The 24,526-nt window shown below is 33.8% G+C and overlaps 1 protein-coding gene across 1 annotated transcript in view; it reads right to left on the minus strand.

The window, feature by feature from the left end:
* The window catches only part of SOX6 (SRY-box transcription factor 6), a 786,620-nt gene that overhangs the window by 20,612 nt on the left and 741,482 nt on the right, over positions 1–24,526 (minus strand). The window contains 2 exon segments of the mRNA XM_053720627.1: positions 1,915–2,088; positions 12,550–12,658. Of these exon segments, the coding sequence (XP_053576602.1) occupies positions 1,915–2,088; positions 12,550–12,658 (283 nt within the window).

Genomic DNA, 24,526 nt, shown 5'->3' on the forward strand with positions numbered 1-24,526 from the left:
TCTTTTGCATTGTTAAAGGGGCATAGGAGGAAAATTAAACTTTTGTTATTCAAATGGAACTTAAAATCTTTAAAAGAAAATCCAGTTTACTTGTATTACCAAATGTACTTCTTTATCATAATATTTATTGTTAATAAATTAGGGTCTGAAGATCAAAAAGCTCACCATCATGGACAAAAATCACTCAAAATCTTTGGATTTCTTTTTTAACAGAATATTCTAAAGTTTGTGTCTCGTCTTTACCGTCAGAACTTCTACAGCAAGATTAACAGCTCTCAAGGGAAAATTTGCCTTTCTAACAAATTTTGAGGGACGTCAAAGTACTCAGGAGACTACTTTGAGATAATCTTGCCAAGATTTAGATCTCGCCTACACATATATAAAAAAAATACTTGCAGTTGTGATTACTGTTTTTCTGTGTTACTGAACGTTTTTTTTTTGTTGTGCGACATATTATGTATTGAGCCATTAAACACAACTTTGTATATGAATGGCAAGAAAGCCCTTTTTTGATTGGCTACAAAAATATAGGTGCATTTCAAACACAGTTCACTTGGCAGCCTTCCAAGCATACATGAAACTTACCCATTGTAAGACAAAGTCAGAGAGAGAGCTGTACAGATTTATGTAAGTTTAATGATTTTCCCTTTAAAAAGAATAAAGTGTCCTTTTTTATTCAATAATTAGTTATTGTGTTCAAGCGTTCTACAAATTGATTGACAGGTGATCATTACACACTTAAACTTACTTCACACTATAAATGCACTTTGTGCATCTTATTATTTATATACATGTATACCAACGCCAATAAAGATATTAATAAAACTGTGTGTATTTATTAATGCTCCTTTTTTTTACATGTGAGATGTGTCGTTGCATAATTAGTGTTCTTCTGTAATCAGTAAGGCTATTCAAATATTAATGAAAAATAAATTATATACTCTATACTGAATGAATTGGTTTCATCACGGATAATCACTATTTAATTAATAGGCATGTATATTATTTTCAGGTGTTTCTTGCCTGGCCAGGTGTCATTTTAATAAACTGTTTTTTAAATTATTTAAAAAAAAGAAAAGAAAAAAAAGATAGAAATAACTGTTAATGATTGTATTGAACTAAGATATTGTGCAAATATAGCAATATTTATGCATTGTCAGGCATGTTTATAGAGTATTCATATATTTTTTATTACTTTGGTATTTTTGTATATGAAATTATTATATTTAACTCCTATTTATTTATTTCATCCAAATTAAAATACTAATATACCCAGATTCCATTATTTGAATAGAGGGAATACTACTACTTCTAATAATAATAATAATATTAAAAAAAAATGAGAATTTTGCATTTGAATTAATTCATTGTAAACATTTTTTTTTCTCTCCAAAATACATTTTCATACATGTTCAACTATTTATTAATATCATTGTAAAAGTTTTTTCTTCTTCAAAAATACAGTTTCATTAATTTTTAGTATTTATTAATACATCTATAATCCATAATGTAAGGTAGAATGCTCACACTTAACAAGAAAATTACATAAATAAATTAAATGTAATCTGCTAATATCCTCTGTACTAGTAGCTGACATGATGGTATAGCCATTACATGCCTGGAATGATTCACATAAGGAATAGATTAAGTTGTCCATTTGTTGCATTTAGTTAACTACTAGTCAAGACAACCAAAATATAACAAGATTCAATAACTTTTTCCAGACATATGAGCCTTTGACAAACTTGGATTTTACTGATTTTGTAGAACTGTATCAAAATCTTGATGTGAACAAGTTGACACTCAAACCTGTGGTTAGATTTAAGATTGTTAGAAAAAAAATCAGAGCTAATAAAAGTAACCTTCTATATTGATGCACTATAGATATTAGTTATGTGTGGTTATTTTACTCACCTAGAATTTTGCTAATATTTGAGTTATGCATGTCTGGAAATGCCTGGAGAATTTTTCTGCGTTCATCTTTTGCCCAAACCATGAATGCATTCATTGGTCTCTTGATATGAGGTTCACTGGTACTTCTGCCACGTGCATCCCTGTAGACTCTGGCTTCAACAACTGTGGTACCTCCTGTTGGCCAACAATAATGCTGTAGTTTAGCTGCAGAACCATTTATTACTTTACTTTCTAGAGAGTCAGAGCAGCAGAAACAAATGCATGCAACATATTAAAAAAATACCTTACAAAAATAATAGGTGACTGCCCGTCTCTATTTCTAAATCTTAAACTATTCCGGATAATTCAAAATTTGCTTAAAATTTCATGCTCAATCTGAATCACGAAATAATTTTTTTGGGTACAGTGTCCCTTTAAGAAAGATTACAAAAAACAGTGTTCTTATTGAAAAAAAAGTGGGATGGCACGCACTAGTTTGAGAATATTAATTTGTTATGAGAACACTCTTATTTTACTAAGTTCACTAAATTTAATAATATGATTGACATAACATTAGACACACCCTATTAAACTGTAGATTTAATTATTAGAGGCACTAAAATAATAATTAATTAGGGAGGCAGGAGAGTTTTGGGCAATATCTTGGAGAGAAGTCTCAGATATTGCACTTGTGGAATCTGCGTATGTTCCAATGAATGATGACTCTGAATGTAGCTGCTATCAGCTACCTGTGCACCATTGTATGCTGATATTAATGCCTTAATTATTGCATTTATAGTTTAATCACTGCCTTGCTTTGTAAGCTGGTAATTGATTTATGTTATTGCAATAAGCTCATAATAAACACTTATTATTATACTGCTTTTTCATGTTTCCCTTTTTCAGTACTATTGTGATACCTAGTTTGCACTGCCCCAGCATCAGGACAAATGTATCACTAATTATATAACATTCAAGTCCCTATTATCATGAGCAAGTTCAGATATTTTTGTTATTTAGGATGTTACAATCGTTGCTATAGTATCATAACTTAAAGGGACATTCCAGCCAAAATTATAATCCACACAGATATATTTCAGTTTTAAATAGAAGCATTTTTGTAATATACATGTATTAGTAAAAATGATTCTAATATACATGTATAGCAAATTTGTTTCTATTTATAGACGTAATTCATCCATGTGCATTTAAAGGTCTAAGGTTGCACCTAAACAGTTATTTAAAGGAGTTATTTCTTTAAACTGTATATCTATAAAGAGCCAATTGAAGACAACATAAATACATAATTTAAATGGTTATGCTGTTACCATTCACTGTTTTAAATGTACATTTTCAATACTGTTCCGGTATTTATTTTTGTAAATGTAGCAAACTTCGGATAGTTTTCATTGCACAAAATCTTCTTGTTGTATAGTACATCATATCAGAAAAGAAAACCATGACTTTGACCTACAAATTTGATGGAGGGTGCATGTATAGTCTTAAAAATGCCATAATAGTTGAAAAAAAATCATGTGCTCTAATTCATTAGAGAATGTAATTTTAAGACTATCGACCCTGAACTGCTATGTGTTTAATCCCCCAAAGGGTTAAACACACAGTAGAAGTACTGAGTGGGACACACAGAGTACTGCTCGTCCTGAACAAAACTTCTGCTGATCCAATCAGCAAGACTAGTCGCACAACTCAGATAAGTAACTAGCGTTGTTGATTGGATCAGCAACAGTTACCAGGTCCAGAGCAGTACCATTACTCAGAGTAGTGAAAGGTTGACAGTTCTTAAAATGAAAATCTCTAATGAATTAGATTATGCAATTGTTTGTCTATTATAGCTCTTTAAGAATAGAGAATAGAAAGCAAAAATATAACACATAAGAAATTGAATACATGACTATTTTTGTTTGATAAAACAAGGCAGAAAACATCATGAATATGAGGATCTTTTATCTAAAAGAATGTATTTTTGTTTAAATGTAACTATTTGATATCTTTGTATATCTTATAGCATGTGTATAGTGAATAAAGATGTAGTCTATACACATGTTCACAACTAATCTAATACCTTTATTTTGCATACTCACAGTACATTAATTTAATTTAAAACGCATTGACCGTAGTGGATACATTGATCACACTTTTCATAGCTTTGACAGCCATTTTATTGTGCAGTGAATTGTGGTATAGCTTCAGTCTGACGGTATCCATCAATGTGGGGCAATATGCTGACGACTAGGTCAGATGAAGACATACATTATACAGGAAGAGAAACACTCGTTTACACAAGGCACTGTCTACTTTAGAAAATCAATCAGTTAAGTTACAACGCCCCAATGCTGTTACTTTGTATCTATCGCAGATTCAATCTTATACATATACACAATAAAGAAAGACGCGTCTGCAAAAAAACTACTACTTAAGTAAAAAACTTTAACACAATGCTTATACTAGTTTAACAAAATCCTTAGCAATTTTAGGAAGCCTAATGAATATAAATTTAACAAAACAATTAAAAATGTGTACATAAATATTTCTCTTAATCGGGTAAAACACAGGAAAAAAACAATTGAAAGCAGTGAAGAAAAAAAATCTGCAGAATATGCAATTACGGTAGCTAAAATAATAATTCATTATTAATTAAAATTGATGTTCAAGAGGCAAATGGAAACATATAGTAAATATATATGTATAGAGACAAACAAAATGATCTGATACTTTTAATATCTAATTTGCTTCATTCTTTTAGTATTCTTTTTTTTAAAAGCATACCTAGGTAGGCACAGGAGTAGCAAAGTATTACTACGAGCTAGCTGCGAATTGTTGACTGCACATATATGCCTCTTGTCATTAACTCACTTATTGTGCTCACCTAGCTCCCAGTAGTGCAGCGCTGCTCCTTCCACAAAGGATACAAAGAGAATGAAATATATTTTAGAAAAGAAGTAAATTGGAAAGTTGCATAAAATTGTTTATTCTATTTGAATCATGAAAAAAAAAGTTTCATGTCCTTTTAATACTGAATGGATTAATAAAAAAAATTCTCACAACATGCAACTTTCTTTCTCCGAGTAGTAAACTATAATGACATTTTCCAATCCTCTAGATAAATATACAGGGGTAGGAAAATATCACTATAGTTTACTAGTCAGGGAAAAACTTACTCAATGTTGACTTTTCTGGGGTTAGTTGCGTTTGCAACAAATATTTCAAATTTATTTGATGATTTCTGAGAAAGATTGGAAAGGGAGGAAAAGTTCATTGAAGCATTAAATAAGAGTGCAGCTTCTGCTTCCTTACTAAAAATCTGTGTGTACAAACATGTTTGAGTATGTGTGTGTGTGTGTGTGTGTGTACATACATGTGTGAGTATGTGTGTGTGTGTACATACATGTGTGAGTATGTGTGTGTGTGTACATACATGTGTAAGTATGTGTGTGTACATACATGTGTGAGCATGTGTGTGTGTGTACATACATGTGTGAGTATGTGTGTGTACATACATGTGTGAGTATGTGTGTGTGTGTACATACATGTGTGAGTATGTGTGTGTGTGTGTACATGTGTGAGTATGTATGTATGTGTGCACATACTGTGTGAGTACTATGTGTGTGTGTACATACATGTGTGAGTATGTATGTGTGTGTATAAACGTGTGAGTATGTATGTGTGTGTACATACATGTGTGAGTATGTATGTGTGTGTACATACATGTGTGAGTATATATGTGTGTGTGTACATACATGTGTGAGTACCTATCTGTGTGTACAAACATGTGTGAGTATGTATGTGTGTGTGCAAACATGTGTGAGTACGTATGTGTGTGTACAAACGTGTGAGTACGTATGTGTGTGTACATACATGTGTGAGTATGTATGTGTGTGTGCATACATGTGTGAGTACTTATGTGTGTACATACATGTGTGAGTACGTATGTGTGTGTGCATACATGTGTGAGTACTTATGTGTGTACATACATGTGTGAGTACGTATGTGTGTGTACATACATGTGTGAGTACGTATGTGTGTGTACAAACATGTGTGTTTATATATTTGTGTGTGCAAACATGTGTGAGTACGTATGTGTGAGTACGTATGTGTGTGTACAAACGTGTGAGTACGTATGTGTGTGTACATACATGTGTGAGTATGTGTGTGTGTACATACATGTGTGAGTACGTATGTGTGTGTACATACATGTGTGAGTATGTATGTGTGTGTACATACATATGTGAGTACGTATGTGTGTACATACATGTGTGAGTATGTGTGTGTGCATACATGTGTGAGTATGTATGTGTGTACATACATGTGTGAGTATGTATGTGTGTGTACATACATGTATGAGTATGTATGTGTGTGTACAAACGTGTGAGTATGTATGTTTGTGTACATACAGTATCTCACAAAAGTGAGTACACCCCTCACATTTTTGTAAATATTTTATTATATCTTTTCATGTGACAACACTGAAGAAATTACACTTTGCTACAATGTAAAGTAGTGAGTGTACAGCCTGTATAACAGAGTAAATTTGCTGTCCCCTCAAAATAACTCAACACACAGCCATTAATGTCTAAACAGTTTGTGGGCCTCGTCAGTGAGGTGCAGTTGTATCTCTCTAAGGGCATGTGTGCAAGGAGTCCACGTCTGGTTTCCCCCATTACTCTTAGGGAGACCCAAGAGTAATTTGCATAAATAACAGAAGAGAGAGAGAGACGCACTCCTGAGATAGAACAAAAGCTAGAATAACTTGCATGATTTTGTTACTTGCTCTTTCTACTAGGGCCTGTTGGAGGCAGCTTAGACAAACATAAAACTGAAGTAGTGTAGGAGTTATATACATTCCCATATGTGAATGAACAAAGGGACCATACTGAAGTCTTTTGTGGTATTTGCTAATGTTTTTCATCTGAGCTTTAAAAGGCCTAATGACTTTGTGGTGAGCTGATGCATGTGGCTCGTGGCTTTGCAAAATGAAGGTAATTCTACCCAGTTACAGTTTAGCTTATATTTTCCAAATCTCTCTTACTCTCTATAGTCTAAATGTCATCATATAGTTTATTCATTTTTTTTTTTTTATAAACTGCATACACTTTGGTAATTCTGATTTTTTTCACTCTCTTTATATATTGATCAAGTTATGTATCACCAGCATAAAATGTGCTTTATTCAACATAAAAGTTTAAAAGTACTATTTTTACATTTACTGAGAAAATATTCCAGGCAGTGTTAAAAATAGTTTTGCTTTTTCCAAGGACATAGAATTTGAAGACTTGTTGTGGTTTTTACCCATCAGAATAGTCACATCTTTGTCTTAGCGTAGCATTTTCCTTTCATTCCATACTTGCTTTTTTATTTCAACTGGCCATAGCAACTATAAATATTTATATTACAACAATTGACAATCAAGAACATTCTTTTCAAAACGGTTAAAAATGCAAATCATTAATTTAGATGATGATCTTGGTGAATGGAGTGCGCAAAACCTCTTCTGTAGCACATTTTTATGGCTTTACCTTATTTTGTTGGCCTAACAAACTGTATAATGTTTAGTTCATAATGGTATATGTAGGTCTAGTTAAACCAGAACTGAACAATTTTAGGCAATTATTATACATTTCAATATGTTGCAAATTTATGTGTGAATATTAATTAAAATAAGTCACTGTTTGAGTAAATGTCACTAGATTTACCTGGAATTCTGTTTTCTGACTGAGGCCAAATTTCGACTTATTTTCATATGTCTATATATATATATATATATATATATATATATACATACAGTTGTATGCAAAGGTTTAGACACCCCTGACAATTTCCATGATTTTCATTTATAAATAATTGGGTGTTTGGATCAGTAATTTCATTTTGATCTATCAAATAACTGAAGGACACAGTAATAATTCAGTAGTGAAATGAGGTTTATTGGATTAACAGAAAATGTGCAATAAGCATCCAAACGGAATTAGACAGGTGCATAAATTTGGGCACCCTTGTCATTTTGTTGATTTGAATACCTGTAACTACCTAGCACTGATTAATTGGAACACACAATTGGTTTGGTGAGCCAATTAAGCCTTTACCTTCATAGGCAGGTGCATCCAATCATGAGAAAAGGTATTTAAGGTGGCCAATTACAAGTTGTTATTCTCTTTGATGCTACTCTGAAGAGTGGCAACATGGGGGACTCAAAACAACTCTCAAATGACCTGAAAACAAAGATTGTTCAACATTATGGTTTTGGGAAGGCTACAAAAGTTATTGCAGAGATTTAAGCTGTCAGTGTCCACTGTGAGGAACATAGTGAGGAAATGGAAGACCACAGGCACAGTTCTTGTTAAGGCCAGAAGTGGCAGGCCAAGTAAAATATTGGAGGAGCAAAGGCAAAGGATGGTGAGAACAGTCAAAAACAGCCCACAGACCACCTCCAAAGACCCACAACATCATCTTGCTGCAGATGGTGTCACTGTGCATCGTTCAACAATTCAGCGTACTTTGCACTAGGAGAAGCTGTATGGGAGAGTGATGCGGAAGAAGCCACAAATAGTTATGCAAACGCACATTTGGACCAGCCAGCTTTATTTTGGAAGAAGGTGCTGTGGACTGATGAAACAAAGATTGAGTTATTTGGTCATAACAAGGGGCGTTATGCATGGCGGCAAAAGAACAAAGCATTCCAAAACAAACACATGCTACCCACAATAAAATTTGCTGGATGTTCCATCATGCTGTGGGGCTCTGTAGCCAGTGCCGGTACTGGGAGTCTTGTTAAAGTTGAGGGTCGCATGGATTCCACTCAATATCAGCAGATACTTGAGAATAATGTTGAGGAATCAGTCACAAAGTTAGAGTTATGCTGGGTCTGGATATTTCAACAAGACAACGACTCAAAAAACTGCTCAAAATCTACAACAAGTACAATGTTCTGGAATGGCCATCCCAGTCCCCAGACCTGAATATCATTGAAAATCTGTGGGGTGATTTGAAGCGGGCTGTCCATGCTCGGCAACCATCAAACCTAACTTAACTGGAGATGTTTTGCAAGGAGGAATGGTCCAAAATACCTACATCCAGAATCCAGACACTCATTACAGGCTATAGGAAGCCTCTAGAGGCTGTTATTTCTGCTAAAGGAGGCTCTACTAAATATTGATGCAATATTTCTGTTGGGGTGCCCAAATTTATGCACCTGTCTAATTTCGTTTTGATGCATATTGCACATTTTCTGTTAATCCAAAAAAACTAATTTCACTACTGAAATATTTACTGTGTCCTTCAGTGATTTGATAGATCAAAATGAAATAGCTGATCCAAACATCCGAAAATCATGGCAATTGTCAGGGGTACCTAAACTTTTGCATACGATTGCACTCCCCCTTCACGTCACTGACATTGTTACGCAAATCGAGACCGGTGTCATACTGTTGTTTATTCACTGACGAGAGTCGGTCTTTGGAAGAGACGGAGACAAACAGCTTCTACAAACGTTCAAGCAGGCTGAGAAGAGTGGACAATCTCTCCATGGACGTTCACACACCTTCCAGGGAAAACGCTGTTTGGGACAGTGAATGCCTATACATACCTCATATGTTTGAGGTTGTTTTTTGTGAGAAGTTCTACTTAAGGGATTGGGACTACAGTTGTTTTAAATTACCTGTAATAAATAATACTGCACTTAGAGTCCTGTTGTTCGCTCTTTTTTCTCGTCCACTTTCTAGATATATATATACAATCGCCCTAATTTGCAGAGCATTATCTTATCATTTCTATAACTTGTAGTGTTCTAGAACACATTTGATTTGTTCTCCTGATATCCTTTCCTGAAAAGCATACCTAAGTAGGCTCAAGAGCAACAAATTACTAGTGGGTGCTAGCTGATGAGTGGTCGCTTCACCCATGTGTATTGTCATTGGCTCACTAGATGTATTCAGCTAGCTCCCAGTAGTGCATTGCTGCTCTGTAATTGATTTTAACTATGTGTTTTTTTTTAAATGTAGTTATATGCAAGTGATAGTGCAATAATAAAATGCCATAACATATTACAGCATTTTTGCACTTTTGTGCCCCTTTAAAAAACATATTGTTGTTGGGGGAGATAATTCTGCAACTAATTGCAATAAGATAAAAAATATCAGAGTCCACCTGTAAAAAAAATCCTATTTTTTAGTCTCCACACAATATGTTTCTATAGACCAGAAAAAAGCAATGAACAAAGACGCAAGACAAATTAACAAAAGCATTAAATATGCATGGAAACATTGTGATAAAACAGATTAACTGTGCATTTTCCACATCATTTGTAATTAGTTAACAAATAGTGAATTTAATGAGTTGCTTCTCCCTCAGTTGTTCTGTTAGATTAAATCTGCGCTCAGATACAAATTCATCTCTCTGCATTTCAGGAAAATGCAGTTTACACTCGATTTATTATTTCATGACTTGTGTTTGTTCCTATTTTTATTCATACTTTTGTCTGTTATTTGTTTATCTTCTCTAGAACGTGATTATCAATCTTGTTGTATTACACAGTTATTCAAAGGAAAACAGCTCTTTGTAAGGTTTATAATACACACAGTTTGTTTTTCAATTGAGTTGTGTAGTTTATAGGTCACATTAAAGGTGGAAAAAGTTCTGAAATGATTTATCTTTGTCTCATTTTTTTACATCACAGAAACCTGATATTTTAACAGGGGTGTGTAGACTTTTTATATCCACTGTATGTATGTATATGTATATATATATATATATATATATATATATATATATATATATATATATATATATATATATATATATAAATATATATATATGTGTGTGTGTGTGTGTGTGTGTTTGTATATGTGTTTTTGATTATGTGTGTGTGTTTGTATATGTGTGTATGTGTATTTGTATATGTGTGTATGTGTATTTGTATATGTGTTTGTATATGTGTGTATGTGTATTTGTATATGAGTGTATGTGTATTTGTATATGTGTGTATGTGTATATGTATATGTGTGTATGTGTATTTGTATATGTATATGTGTGTATGTGCATTTGTATGTGTGTGTGTGTATTTGTATATGTTTATGTGTGTATGTGTATTTGCATATGTGTGTATGTGTATTTTTATATATGTGTATGTGTATTTTTATATATGTGTATGTGTATTTGTATATGTGTGTTTGTGTACTTGTATATGTATATGTGTGCATGTGTATTTGTATATGTGTGTATTTGTATTTGTATATGTGTGTATGTTTTTTTGTATATGTGTGTATGTGTATTTGTATATGTGTGCATGTGTATTTGTATATGTGTGCATGTGTATTTGTATATGTGTGTATGTGTATTTGTATATATGTGCATGTGTTTTTGCATATGCGTGCATGTGTATTTGTATATGTGTGCATGTGTATTTGCATATGTGTGCATGTGTATTTGTATATGTGTGTATGTGTATTGTATATGTGTGTATGTGTATTTGTATATGTGTGTATGTGTATTTGTATATGTATGCATGTGTATTTGCATATGTGTGCATGTGTATTTGTATATGTGTGTATTTGTATTTGTATATGTATATGTGTGTATGTGTATTTGTATATGTGTGCATGTGTATTTGTATATGTGTGAATGTTTATTTGCATATGTGTGCATGTGTATTTATATATGTGTGTATGTGTATTTGTATATGTGTGTATGTGTATTTGCATATGTGTGTATGTGTATTTGTATATGTGTGTATGTGTATTTGTATATGTGTGCATGTGTATTTGTATGTGTGTGTATGTGTATTTATATATGTAAATGTTGTATTAACACCTCTTACAACAGTACAGGTGAATGAGAAGTGTTAGTCAAGATACAGTAAATTAATAGCAAGATAGTTTATGTGGCTACTAAACCTACTGCAGTATTTTAGAGTTATAGCTTTGGGTTCCAGTGTGGCCCACTTAAAGGGACAGTCTACCATAGAATTGTTATTGTTTTAAAAGATAGATAATCCCTTTATTACCCATTCTCCAGTTTTGCACAACCAACCCAGTTATATTAATATAATTTTTACCTCTGTGATTACCTTGTATCTAAGAACCTTCTTCCAGCCCCATGATCACATGGCTGTGACTGTTTATTATCTATTGTCTTGCATTTAGCATTGTGTTGTGCTAAATCTTAAATATCCCCCTGTGCCTGAACACAGTGTTATCTATATGGTCCACGTGTACTTTCTGCCTCTGTGTTGAAGAGATTTAAAAAGCCTGTGATAAGAGGCAGCCCTCAAAGGCTTAGAAATTAGCATATGAGCCTACCTAGGTTTAGTTTAAACTAAGAATACCAAGAGAAAAAAAGCAAATTTGATGATAAAAGTAAATTGGAAAGTTGATTAACATTAAAAGTCCTATCTGAATAATGAAAGTTTAATTTATACTAGACTTTCACTTTAACTTTTAACTGTTCTTTGCTTCAATGAATTAGCACAAGTGAGTTGGGTAACAATGACAAATATTCAGCTGCTGTTATTCTGTTACCGAGATACTCCAGTGCAGATCATGAAGTGGCTATTTAGTCACATGACTTTTATTACACACCATTTGTGCCAACCTCTAAAGAAAAGCAACATTCTGCTATTTAGTTACAGAATTCAAAGAAACTCACCCTCTGCGTCTTCAGGTCTTGTAAGATCAATGACACCGGGCCCTAGTTTTCCATCTTCATTGGGTTGTCCTGTGAACTGTTGCCCCATGTTTTCAAAATGTGTTCTCTCCTACAATACAAAAACAAATGTATTTAGTGATTCTGTACATTGTTCACCTCTAATTGACAAAACAACTTTAAGTCAAGGTTGCTAAAGACATGGATGTCGAGTGGTTTATACATATCCCCAACTACGCACAAGGATGGTTTGTGAGCTCTCTGAACATTTAAAATTACTTCTCTATCTCCATATACAAAACACACGTATCCCATATTATAGGTAGCTTATAGCTACCTTGTCTGTGTAGAAGAGCCAACATTTGTGACTAGGACTCAAGGGGTTAAAGAAAGCTGTTTTGTGTGTGGAGCCAGAAGGGAATAGGGTCACGATGGATAGTGGGCATGATTATGGGCTTGCTTGGATGGTCTGTGGGCGAGCCTGGGTGGTTTGTGGACATATCTTGGTGGGTCAATGGGCAGGCTTAAAGGGACCACCAGAATTTTTGTTGATTTAAAAAATAGATAGTCCCTTTATTACCCATCCCCCAGTTTTGCATAACCAACACTGTTATTTTAATACACTTTTTACCTCAATTATTATTATCATTATTATCGGTTATTTGTAGAGCGCCAACAGATTCCGCAGCGCTATTAACAAAGGCGGAGTACAAAAAAAAACAGTTATAGGGATTAAATGGGTAGAGGGCCCTGCCAAGAGTTGCACTGTTGTAGTCAGCTCTTGAGCTCTGTGATTACCTTATATCTTAGCATCTTCTGACAGCCCCCTGATCACATGACATTCTATTTATTATCTATTGACTTTCAGTTTAGCCAATTAGTGCAGTGTCTGACACAATCCACTGGCGTGATCACAATGTTATCTATATGGTTTACATGAACTAGCTCTCCCCTGTTGTGAAAAGTAAATAAAAAAAGCATGTGATAAGAGGCGGCTTAGAAATTATCATATGAGCCTTCCTAGGTTTAGCTTCCAACTAAGAATACAAAGAGAACAAAGCAAAATTGGTGATAAATGTAAATAGGTTAGTTGTTTAAAATTACATGCCCTATTTGAAACATTAAAGTTTTTTTTGGACTTGACTGTCCCTTTAAGGAAATTCTGCAAATAGGGATATATAGCTGTCTCAGAGGGACAGCATGACAGATCTCAAAATGAGTGACTGTCCCTCTCAAATAGGGACAGATGGAATTTCTGCATTGATTTGACTCTTTCTACTGCAAATAAACGTGAGACTGTGCTAAAAATAAAATACACACACAAAGTAATATTAGATATAGAGATTAAAGGGAAATGAAAGTGCAAAAAGAAAATACTCAAATGTGTCAGAGCATTTTATAACTGCATCTTTAATTGCAAAGGGGGTTAAACATATACGTTATATAACTAAAGTCAACTCCAAAGCAGAAATGCACTAATGGAAATAGCTATTTGAACACAGCCAATGACAAGAGACATTTATGCGTAAGCACCAATCGCCATTTAGCTCCCAATAGTGCATTGCTGTTCCTGAGCTTATCTAGGTATGCTTGTAAAAAAATGATAAAAAAAGAACAAAGTATATTTAAAAATAGAAGTTAAATAATATATATATATATTAAAAGATGTGTTCTGCCTGTCAGTTTAATTTTGTTCTGTATTTCCTTTAAAAAAAAAAAAAAAAAAAAAAAAAAAATATATATATATATATATATTATAAATTGAATGAATCGAGCAAGAAATCATACTTACGTATTCATTTCTCACTGGCTGATTGAGGCCAAACCCAAAGTACTATTAATAAACAGGAACCATCCCCCACAAGTATTTTAACAAAAGAAAATTGACACATTTTCCCAAATAATGTAAAAAGCATTATCTGGGGTTCTCTGACCTTATACTAAAACAAATCAACTGTACTACACAGCAGGTACCTATGTATATTGTAATATGTGTTAACAATTAAACGTGCGCAGTATAAAGTACATAAATACATTCATACATCTATATCTAAGACATTTCACAGCAACAAAAAATGCTGTATGCCAGGCTAAGTATCTGTAAACACCAATAACTCAAATGATATGTAAAAAAGACGTCTAAATACTGAACATTTGAAGAGATTTAATCCACTGCAGCTAACTAAACTCATGAATGTCTTGTATAATTAATGATTTGAATAAGAGTCCAATGGGAATTACAAGACCAAATGAACATTAAAACAAACATCCTCATCTAGTTGATTAAAATAGAAAAATAATAGTCGTACATCTGCAATAGAATATTTGTGCAAACATTGGAGTCTATTCCAATTCACCAGAAAGGCTAAATAAAGTGTCTTGTATGTTTTAGTGTGATTTTCAAATTTGAAGCCAGTGAAGTCTATTAGAAAACCAGGTTATCATGTGGGTTTCCAGTGGCTTCACAATGCCTTAAAGATACAGAAAATGTTCTAATGTGTTAGAGCATTTTATTTCTGCCCTATTTCCTATAACTATGTGTTTAACACCTGCAAATACACAACAAGGATCTAGCTGAACACACATGGAGAGCCAATATGTCCAAAGCCACCAATCACCAGCTAGCCCCCAGCAGTCCATTGCTTCTCCTTAGTTTATTATTGATTTGTATGCCTCTCTACCTTTATTCTAAAAACGTCTCAAGCAGATATTCAATAGCCTGGACTTCCAATAGTAATAATAATAATAAAAATGGTTGTTCTGGACTAATACAAAGTTAAAAAATATAGTTCAAATCACCTTTTTAAACTATTAATATTAACTTAAAGGGATGTGAAGTTAAAATATTATCTTTAATGCTTCAGACAGAGCCGAGCTCCAAACAGAGCCGACACCCAGGGGTGAAGAAGGTTTGGGATTAGCACGGCCCTGGGCTCTGTGAAGAAGACTTGGTATTAGCACGACACAAGGCTCTGTCTTCAGAGAATTCCACCAGGGGCTTTATAGTACTGGCGAGATTTATTTGAGAATCTTGCAAACCCAGAGACCTTTAGTATCTGGGCCCTTTATCTCACATGATATAACTTACTGGAAATAGATGCTCAGTATTTTTTGGGAGGAGTGAAATAAACAATGGAACTTTGATATCCATATTTTATATTCCATCAAGAAATATGTAGCTTTATGCTAAAAGCAGGTTAGCCTAAGAAATTACATTGTTTGTAGATGTTCTTCAAAATAATCCATGTAGTTAGCTCTATAATACTTCCCAAGGCAATCTCTGCAGTTACCTGTATCAATAGCTAAGTAATCATTTGTTATCATTAATTTAGTGTTCTCTTTATAAAGAATACACGTTCTCCCTCATGTTTTGCTTTCTTCCCTTCAGACAAAACACAGCATTGTGTTGTGCTTTTGAATGAATGAGCCTTCATTGTTCATTACAACAAAACAATATTAAATGTCATGTCAGCTTGGATTTGCAGAAATGAAATACTAGCTTTTAGCTCTATGAACACTTTCTGCATGTTATACTTAATGCATTATGCAGAAGCAAAGTGCTGATTGCTGTTCAGCCTATTGTTCACTGACCTAGTTCTGTTATGAGCATGTTAGACATCAAAAGGAAACATTAGAACTTTCCTCTTATGAGAGATGTTTAAGAGACACTTTTTAAGGAGAAAACATATAATTATTTTATTGCTGTTGTGATAATAGATCCCCTGGCTGCATAACAGCTTGCTTTAAATACTGTTTCCAGTTCTATCTTATACTAAGAAATGTAGGTTCAACATGAAATGTCTCTACATATATGAGGCAAACTTTAATTATGCTATTTTTCTCTTACATAGTATTTAAGAATCATATACAAGTATATAAACACATATGTATACATACATAGATATATATACACTATATGGTCAAAAGTATGTGGACACTTGACCATCACACATCTTTTTGGGTATCCCTTTTGCAGCTATAACTGCCACCACTCTTCTGGGAAGGCTTTTTGGAGTGTGTCTGGAATCTACCACACCCAGATTCTTCTATCAGATTGACAGATAGTTTAAGCGTGATTCATCACTCCAGAGAACACTTTCCACTTCCCCAGAGTCCAGTGGGTGCTTTACACCACTCTAGCCGATGCATGGCATTGCAAATGTTGATGTGAGGCTTGTGTACAGCTTCTTGTCCACGAAAACCCATTTAAAGAAGCTCCCGATGCACAGTTCTTGTGCTGAAGTTGCTTCTAGAGGCAGTTTGGAGCTCTGAATTGAGTGATGCAATAGATGATGGTGTGCTACACACTTCAGCACTTTGTGGCCCTACTGTCTAAGTATTTGTAGTCTACCACTTCATGGTTGGGCTGTTGTTGGTCCTAGACACTTCCATGTAATAGCACTTAAAGTTGACTGGGGGCAGATCTAGTAGGACAGAAATATTCCAGACTGACTTGTGGCAAAGGTGACATCCCATGACAGTGCTACATTTAAAGTCACTGAGCTCTTCAGCATGACCCCTTGTACTGCCAATGTTTGTCTATGGAGATTTCATGGCTATATTCTGAATTTTATGCACATGTTATCAATGGGTGTGGCTTAAACACCTGAATTAGTAGGGGTGTCCACTCACTTTTGACTATATAGCGTGTGTGTGTGTACTATATATGTACAGCTCTGGAGACCACTACATTTGTTTAAAAAATCAGCATCTCTTCATGTATGGCAGCCATTCCAGTGTCTGTGTCTGCTGAATTCAAACACAGGCAAACCTCAATCTACATAATAAGGTACTGATTTGGACCTGAACTAAATCTTATTTAATGAGGAAAAGTATAAAAACAACTGATGTGTCACTCAACAACCATAGGATGACATCAAGTGGCCTACAAAAAGAATGGAAATTGGCAGATGGGGTGAAGTGCACAGTGAGGATAGTTCAAAACAAGCTCATAGGGGCAAGGCTGAAGTCATGCAAAGCTAGCAAAAAGCCCTTCATCAATGAGAATCAAAGAAAAGCCAGGCTGAGATTTGCAAAAGACTCTAAGGATTGGACTGTAGAGGAGTGGAGTAAGGTCATCTTCTATAATGAGTCCAATTTTTAGCTTTGCCCAACACCTGGTCATCTAATTGTTAGGCAGAGACCTGGAGATGGCTACACGCTACAGCGTCTTGCACCTACTCTGAAATTTAGTGGAGGATTGGTGATGATCTGGGAGTGCTTCAGCAAGGCTGTAATCAGGAATATTTATGTTTGTGAAGGATGCATGAATGAAGCTATGTACAAGGTTATCCTGGAAGAAAACATAATTCCTTCTGCTCTGACAATGTTCCCTAACTCTGAGGATTGCTTTTTTTCCAGCAGGACAATGCTCCATGCCACACAGCCAGGTTAATCAAGGCGTGGAATATGAACTTGTTTTCTTTGCATTATTCGAGATTTGAAAACAATGCTTAGTTATTTTGACTAGTTGTCCTTTTCTGCAAATAAATGCTGTAAATTACACTATTTTTATTTGGAATTTTGGGAGAAATATCAGAAGTTTATAGAATATTTTTTTTTTTTTTCACTTTACTCGAGTACATACCTATAAATAGTTAAACCAGAGCAACTGATAATTTTGCAGTGGTCTAATAATTTTTCCAGAGCTATATATATATATACACACACATATATATACAGTATATTATTTGTATCATGTATAACATTTATGGTATTGCAGCAATAAAATAGCATTTACAGCAGGAGGCAAAAGTTTGCAGTTAATGCATTCTCAATTACTTAATACATAAAATTGACAGAATTAGTATCACTTAAGAGTTTATTAGGCTGCATGATGCTTACACCTGAAATTACTTGATTTTTTTTCGATATAAAAGGAGTTTTTAAGGGTTGTATCAATTAATTATATTTTTACCTGGTCTCTGTTGCTAATCAAAGACAAGTTGCAAATGAATGACGACATTAACTAAGCAATAACTAAACGCTGCAGCACAAATAAAGGGACAGTCTAAAGAAGAAATTACATTTTCTAATGACAGTATGTTATTTTTGCATTATTAAAGGGACAGCAAACTAAATATAAAATCCATACTATGCACAGTGTGTTCATAATAGATTAAATAAATGTGTAAATGAATGTACTTGTTGCAAGATGTCTTACAAACATTGTGCATGAAGTTCTTGATTTGAAGGCTTCTCTGGCCACACATTTAGGCCACGGCCACACATAAATACATACAGTATGTACACATTTATAGACATATATAAGTGCATTGGAGCCCTGTGCAGTTAAGTAGATGAAAACATGTAAAAACATATATATGTAATATTCATATTTAATAAAGTGTTATACTGTGTATTTACTGTAGATATTTCACATTCCAATGTTCTGCACAATTATTTCTAAATAGATATTCCTATATATATATATATATATATCTGTATATATCTATACCTATATATAATTATATATATATATATATATATATATATATATATATATATATATACACAGAGAGAGAGAGACAGAGAGAGACAGAGAGAGATATTGTTCAGAAATACCATCAGATATATATAGAAATATGTATTTATGAATAAATAGTGTGCAGAACATTGGAATGTGAAATATTCATATTTATCATGTCGGGTTAGCACGCATGGGAATATGCGATCAGGTTTGCCAACTCTTTTTTTTCATTGACTTATATGGGGGAATAGTTTATTGTGTACGCGATACTGTAAGTTTGGCTTTTGGTGCGCATCAGGTTAGCGCGATAAGAGATAACTTTTTACTTACAACTAATAAAAAGTTTACTTCTAGCGCAATTAACGCTCTAGCGAAAGAGCTAAATACCTCTCCACTCGTAATCTGGACTATAGGATAATAAAATACATAATATTGTACAATGCAAAGCCAACAATTACTGTGTATTTCACAAGGCTACAATTTACATTTAAATCTCAACCACTAAATACACTGAGCATAACGAATGTTTCACAGTCTCTATTTAAAAGAGACCAAAGGCAATGTATATTATGAAAATGCCCTATCAATAGCAGGCTTCTATCCCAATAAGACAGATGTGTATTTAAAGGGCATTAAATACGTTTTATAAGCATAGTATTGAGGGTATTCATGAGTGCCGCCATGTTGTAATCCAGCTATCACTATATTTCAGTGCCAGTGTGTTTGTAGATTTGCAGCAACTCTCATTCAGATACCTTCAGAGAAACCTAGGTTCCAAAATGGTGGCACTAATAATTAGAGGGCTGTGCCTGAAATGTATTTAGTGTTTAGTGTCCCTTTAAATACATTTTACACTGCTCTGAATATTGTTGGATTCCATTTCAAATCTATTCCAACCCAAATGAATATAAAGAGAAGTCAATTTAAATGTTGATGATCCAAACATAGCATACACGTTTTACAATTTATTTCTCCTATCAAATTTGTTTTGTCTCTTGATATTCTTTGTTGAAAATTGTACTTAGGAAGGCTCAGGAGTATGCATAAGTCTCTTGTTCAAAGCTCTTTCAGGATTCATGGTATCCTTTGATGAAGAGCATATATATCTAGGCACAGGAGCATACATATGTATTTAACATTATATGGCAGTAGTGTAATAGTGCTCAACAATGTATAACATTTTTAAAAACATTGTAATAAACACTGGTGCTTAAGACAAGCAAGCTCCTAAGCCTATGCTCTTCAATAAAGGATTCCAAGCAAAAGTAAAATTCATAACAGAAATAATTGAAAAGTTGTTTGCAACTGAATGCTCGATCACAATCATGAAAATTTTATTTGAGTTTCATGTCCCTTAAAATTAACCCTAAAGTTTCCATTAGATATGGGTAGACTTGACTGGTTGACTCATTATCTGAGGTTCTATAAAATGCTTTGATAATCTCACTCTCAAGAGGATAGCCATTTAGAAACTAGCCATTTATAACAACAATTAGCTTATAAACCTACTCTTTGCCATCTCTACATAAAAATACCATAAATCTAAAGAAAATAATTCCTTGTGTGATTGTTTTCTGAGAATTAACAGAATAAAAGTACATTTCTTTCCTGGTAAATCATTTATTTATTTAAAGTATATGGAAAACCTCATACTTTGCTCCAGTCACGCTTCATTCCTTTGAGTGAGTCTTATATATGACTCTAATAATTTCAACCATTACACAATCGCTTCTTGATTCCCAAAGACAAATTGCAAAATATAAAAAAAAACATAAAACAATTCTCAATGTAAGCTCCAGTTAAATATTTTTTTATAGATGTTAAAAAATACTAGCTCCTTAGTGAGAATGACAAGCAGCAGACATGAGGTAGTGTTTACGCTCTGCTTATATTTCCTGTCTATCATATTGCATGCTCGTTTTTTAAATTTTCTGTTTCAGTTCCATATTTTGTATGGGAGGGGCTGACATGGAGGTTTCCGACCGTGTCAAATTAGTGCCCGAGGTATTAAACACGCGCCCAAAAAAGTTTCGGTTGTATATTTAAAAACAATCTGAGACTGGCACAAAAATACAGTGTTATAGACTATGGTGCACAGTGACATAGTGTAAAAAGGCAAAAGACAAGTCCCTGCAACATTTGGGGGAGGTAAGTGACTACAATTCTCATGGTAGAGAAAAAATGAGCCACAACCTTTTCTCCTTAACTTCCCTCTGGCAATCACTGTACTATGAGGGGAAATGAGCCTCATATCAATCCGAGAACACCTCTCAACAAAGAATTCATCTGCACATCTTTGTTCTTCACCTTTCTCCAGTGAAGGCAAAGATAAGGCTAACTACCATAAAAGTTGGAGGGGTTATATAGAGCTCTTGGGTTTGGGAATCTTTGCCTCCTCCTAATGGATAGTGCAGTGATTTGCAACCTTTTTTTGCCGTGGCACACTTTTTTACATTAAAAAATCATGTGGCACACCACCATCCCAAAATTTTACAAAATCACACATTGTAGCCTAATACAGGATATATATACAGAATATATATATATATATATATATATATATATATATACACTGTACTGTGCTGTCATGCCATGCCTCCTACAAACTATACATGACATATTGCCATTCATTCACAAACAATCATAATGATTGTCTGTGAATGAATGTTAATGTCCTCCCAATATTTAAAAATTTGAAAGAGGGACACCCCCGCACTGTTGTGAGTCTACCGCGGCACACCTGAGGATCTCTCACGGCACACTAGTGTGCCACGGCACACTGGTTGAAAAACACTGGGATAGTGGACTCTTACCCCTTTTAATGAAAGAAAATATGATTGTATAGGGTTTTATAGACTATAGTGCATACAACAGTGACACAGCTAGTAAGTATATAGGACACATTATTTTTAGATATAGAAAAAAAGTATCTAAAATCCATTTTACTGCTTGTAACAACAGAGCTAATTTTTACATCCATTTAAGATAATCTGAGATTGTTTTGCATTCCTGTTTGGAGAACAGCATTTGAATATTCTTAAAAAATATAAAAAAATGTTGACTTAAATCTTTTTAAATGGAAACTGGTACTCTGTATAAGTCATGCACTTCCTATTAATGCTCACTGGTTGGTAAGGATGTGAGAGCATACTGAGGTAGGCTCAGTAACATTCATGTGTCGTAAGAACAATATGTATAATGTTTTTGAAAACACTGCTGCCATACAGAGCTTCACACAAGTTCCCCCTCCTGAGGCTATCTAGGTATGCTCTCATGAAAAAGGAGTTATCTTTCAACAAAGGATACCATGAGAAAGATGTCAATTCAATAACAGGAGTAAATTGGAAAGGATGGTTTTTTTACACTCTATCTGACAGCTTGATTTTGACTTCCGTGTCCCTATAAAATAAGACTAACAGGAAATGCGTGATATTTAAATGATATTTTCGGTTTTGCTCAATTTTTATAACATGAACGAAAAAGATGTAAACATTTTGCAAAGAGTGCACACCCTATAGTAGTCTTTATTTGAGATCTTCTAAAAAAAACACCCACTGTTAACTTCTGAGTTATCATTTTAGTGTCAATTCATTGCTGATTCTTTACATACAACGCGTTTCCTTCTTATGATTTTTCCAGTGACATGAACAGATGCTTAAGAGCAAAAAAAAAAGTGGAAAAGTTATTTAAAATATTTAACAGAACTCCTCCGCTATGTAGATTGTTGGTTTTATAAGCGTTATGAAATGAAGATGTACAACAGCAATTCTGCATATTAACTAAAGTTATTTCAATACCCCCCCCCCCTGCCAGAATGCTGATGAATGTTTAATTTTACAGGCCAAAAGATTCTGCTATTCATCCTATCTGCCTATCATCACAGTCAATGACAGAGCTGCCCTGTTGATGACAGATAGACTGTTTCGTGATTATCCCTTTTTTTCTAGAGTCACTGAGCCAGCCGTTATGCTATAGGACATCATTTGTAACTTTGCAATGAATTTGCAACATTCACTTTACATGTACAGCTGATGGTATCGATTCTCCTCTTCAAAGCACATACAAAAAAAAAACGCTGGTTGAAGAGTACAGTATATGTGGTTACTTGTACTGTGTAAGAACAGCAGATACTGGACAAAAGTCAGACTGCAACAGATTTAGATCAGTGTTCCTGCAGATTATTCTGTAATGGATTTTTCCCCTGCAAGATAAAAGCTGAATTGTTTATGAGCACTGTATATATTCATAATGTTTTATATACTAGGCTTTACACACTTATTGGCTGTTCCATAATAATGGCTAAGCTAACACTAAAATTGTCCTTAAATTTATGTGCGTTATTTATATGTTCCCCCACAACAATGCTTTTTATTGTAAAAAAAAATATTATGTTTATTAATGTAATTTTACAACCACTACATCTAGAATTCGAGCTAAATTAATGGCATTTTTATTATTTTATAGTGTCATTAAATTTTTACTGATCACTCCATCAAATAACAGCTATAAAGACTTATATTGTAAACTGGGACACTTAGATCAAGTGAGCAATGCATTTCCTGTAGTTTAGAGTAAACTGCTTGCAATAAATGAGGTTTATGCTTTTTCTAAACATGGGCGAAGACTTGGGACAAGTTTAGCAAAACTGTTTTCAGTTGTGCAGTGAATTGTGTACTTAAAGCAGAGTGTTCCCATTTCTTACTCTAAATAAATGTTTTTATGTGTTTACATCACTTTCCTCTCTGTCGTAACTTAACAACCAATATTAGGAACAGACACTATTATAGTTTAATCTGATGCTGTGGAACTTGGCTACAAAAGCAAAAGCTAAATCCCTCTACAGGGTGACAAATCTCCCAGGTAACAAAGGTTACTTATGAAAAATAATTGCTGCAGGGCTACTTTGTTTTAAAGAAACCGGTGTCCTGTAATATGTATTTTACAATGGCAATCTTTTAAACGGAAAACGGAAGCACTCATTGCAAACAAAATATAAAAAAGTTTACTTACTTTCCTTAAGAGGTTATCTAAACCAATGTTTGTTGTTACTTTAACAAATAGGTAATTCAATATATGGCACAGTTCCTACGTGAAAAACAGATATTCTTGAACTGAATAAATGAAACAAATTGTTATTGTTTACACTTTTGGAAGCTTATCCTTCTTCACCAATACAGATGTTGGAGTTTCTCCTTCTAGCCAATCAGCACATAAACTACACTATTAATTGTTGCACCTATACTGTTCCTTATCATTTTATTATATGTTAAAAAAAAATTATTACTTAAAATTGTATAGATTATCTCAGTGTATAAATTTCCAATCTGTCATTAAAAGCGTTGCTCAAATTAGCAGATTAGCTTAATATTTGAAATTTTTTTTCTTTATATATTTTGGAGTTAAGACATTTCTGTTTTTTATTTATTTATTTGCAATATTCCCCCAGAAATGGAGCAATTGAGAATAAAATCAGGTCAAAGCAAACGCACACACATTTCAGTATGAAATGGA

This window comes from Bombina bombina, chromosome 7, assembly GCF_027579735.1.
Source record: "Bombina bombina isolate aBomBom1 chromosome 7, aBomBom1.pri, whole genome shotgun sequence".
NCBI lineage: Eukaryota > Metazoa > Chordata > Amphibia > Anura > Bombinatoridae > Bombina > Bombina bombina.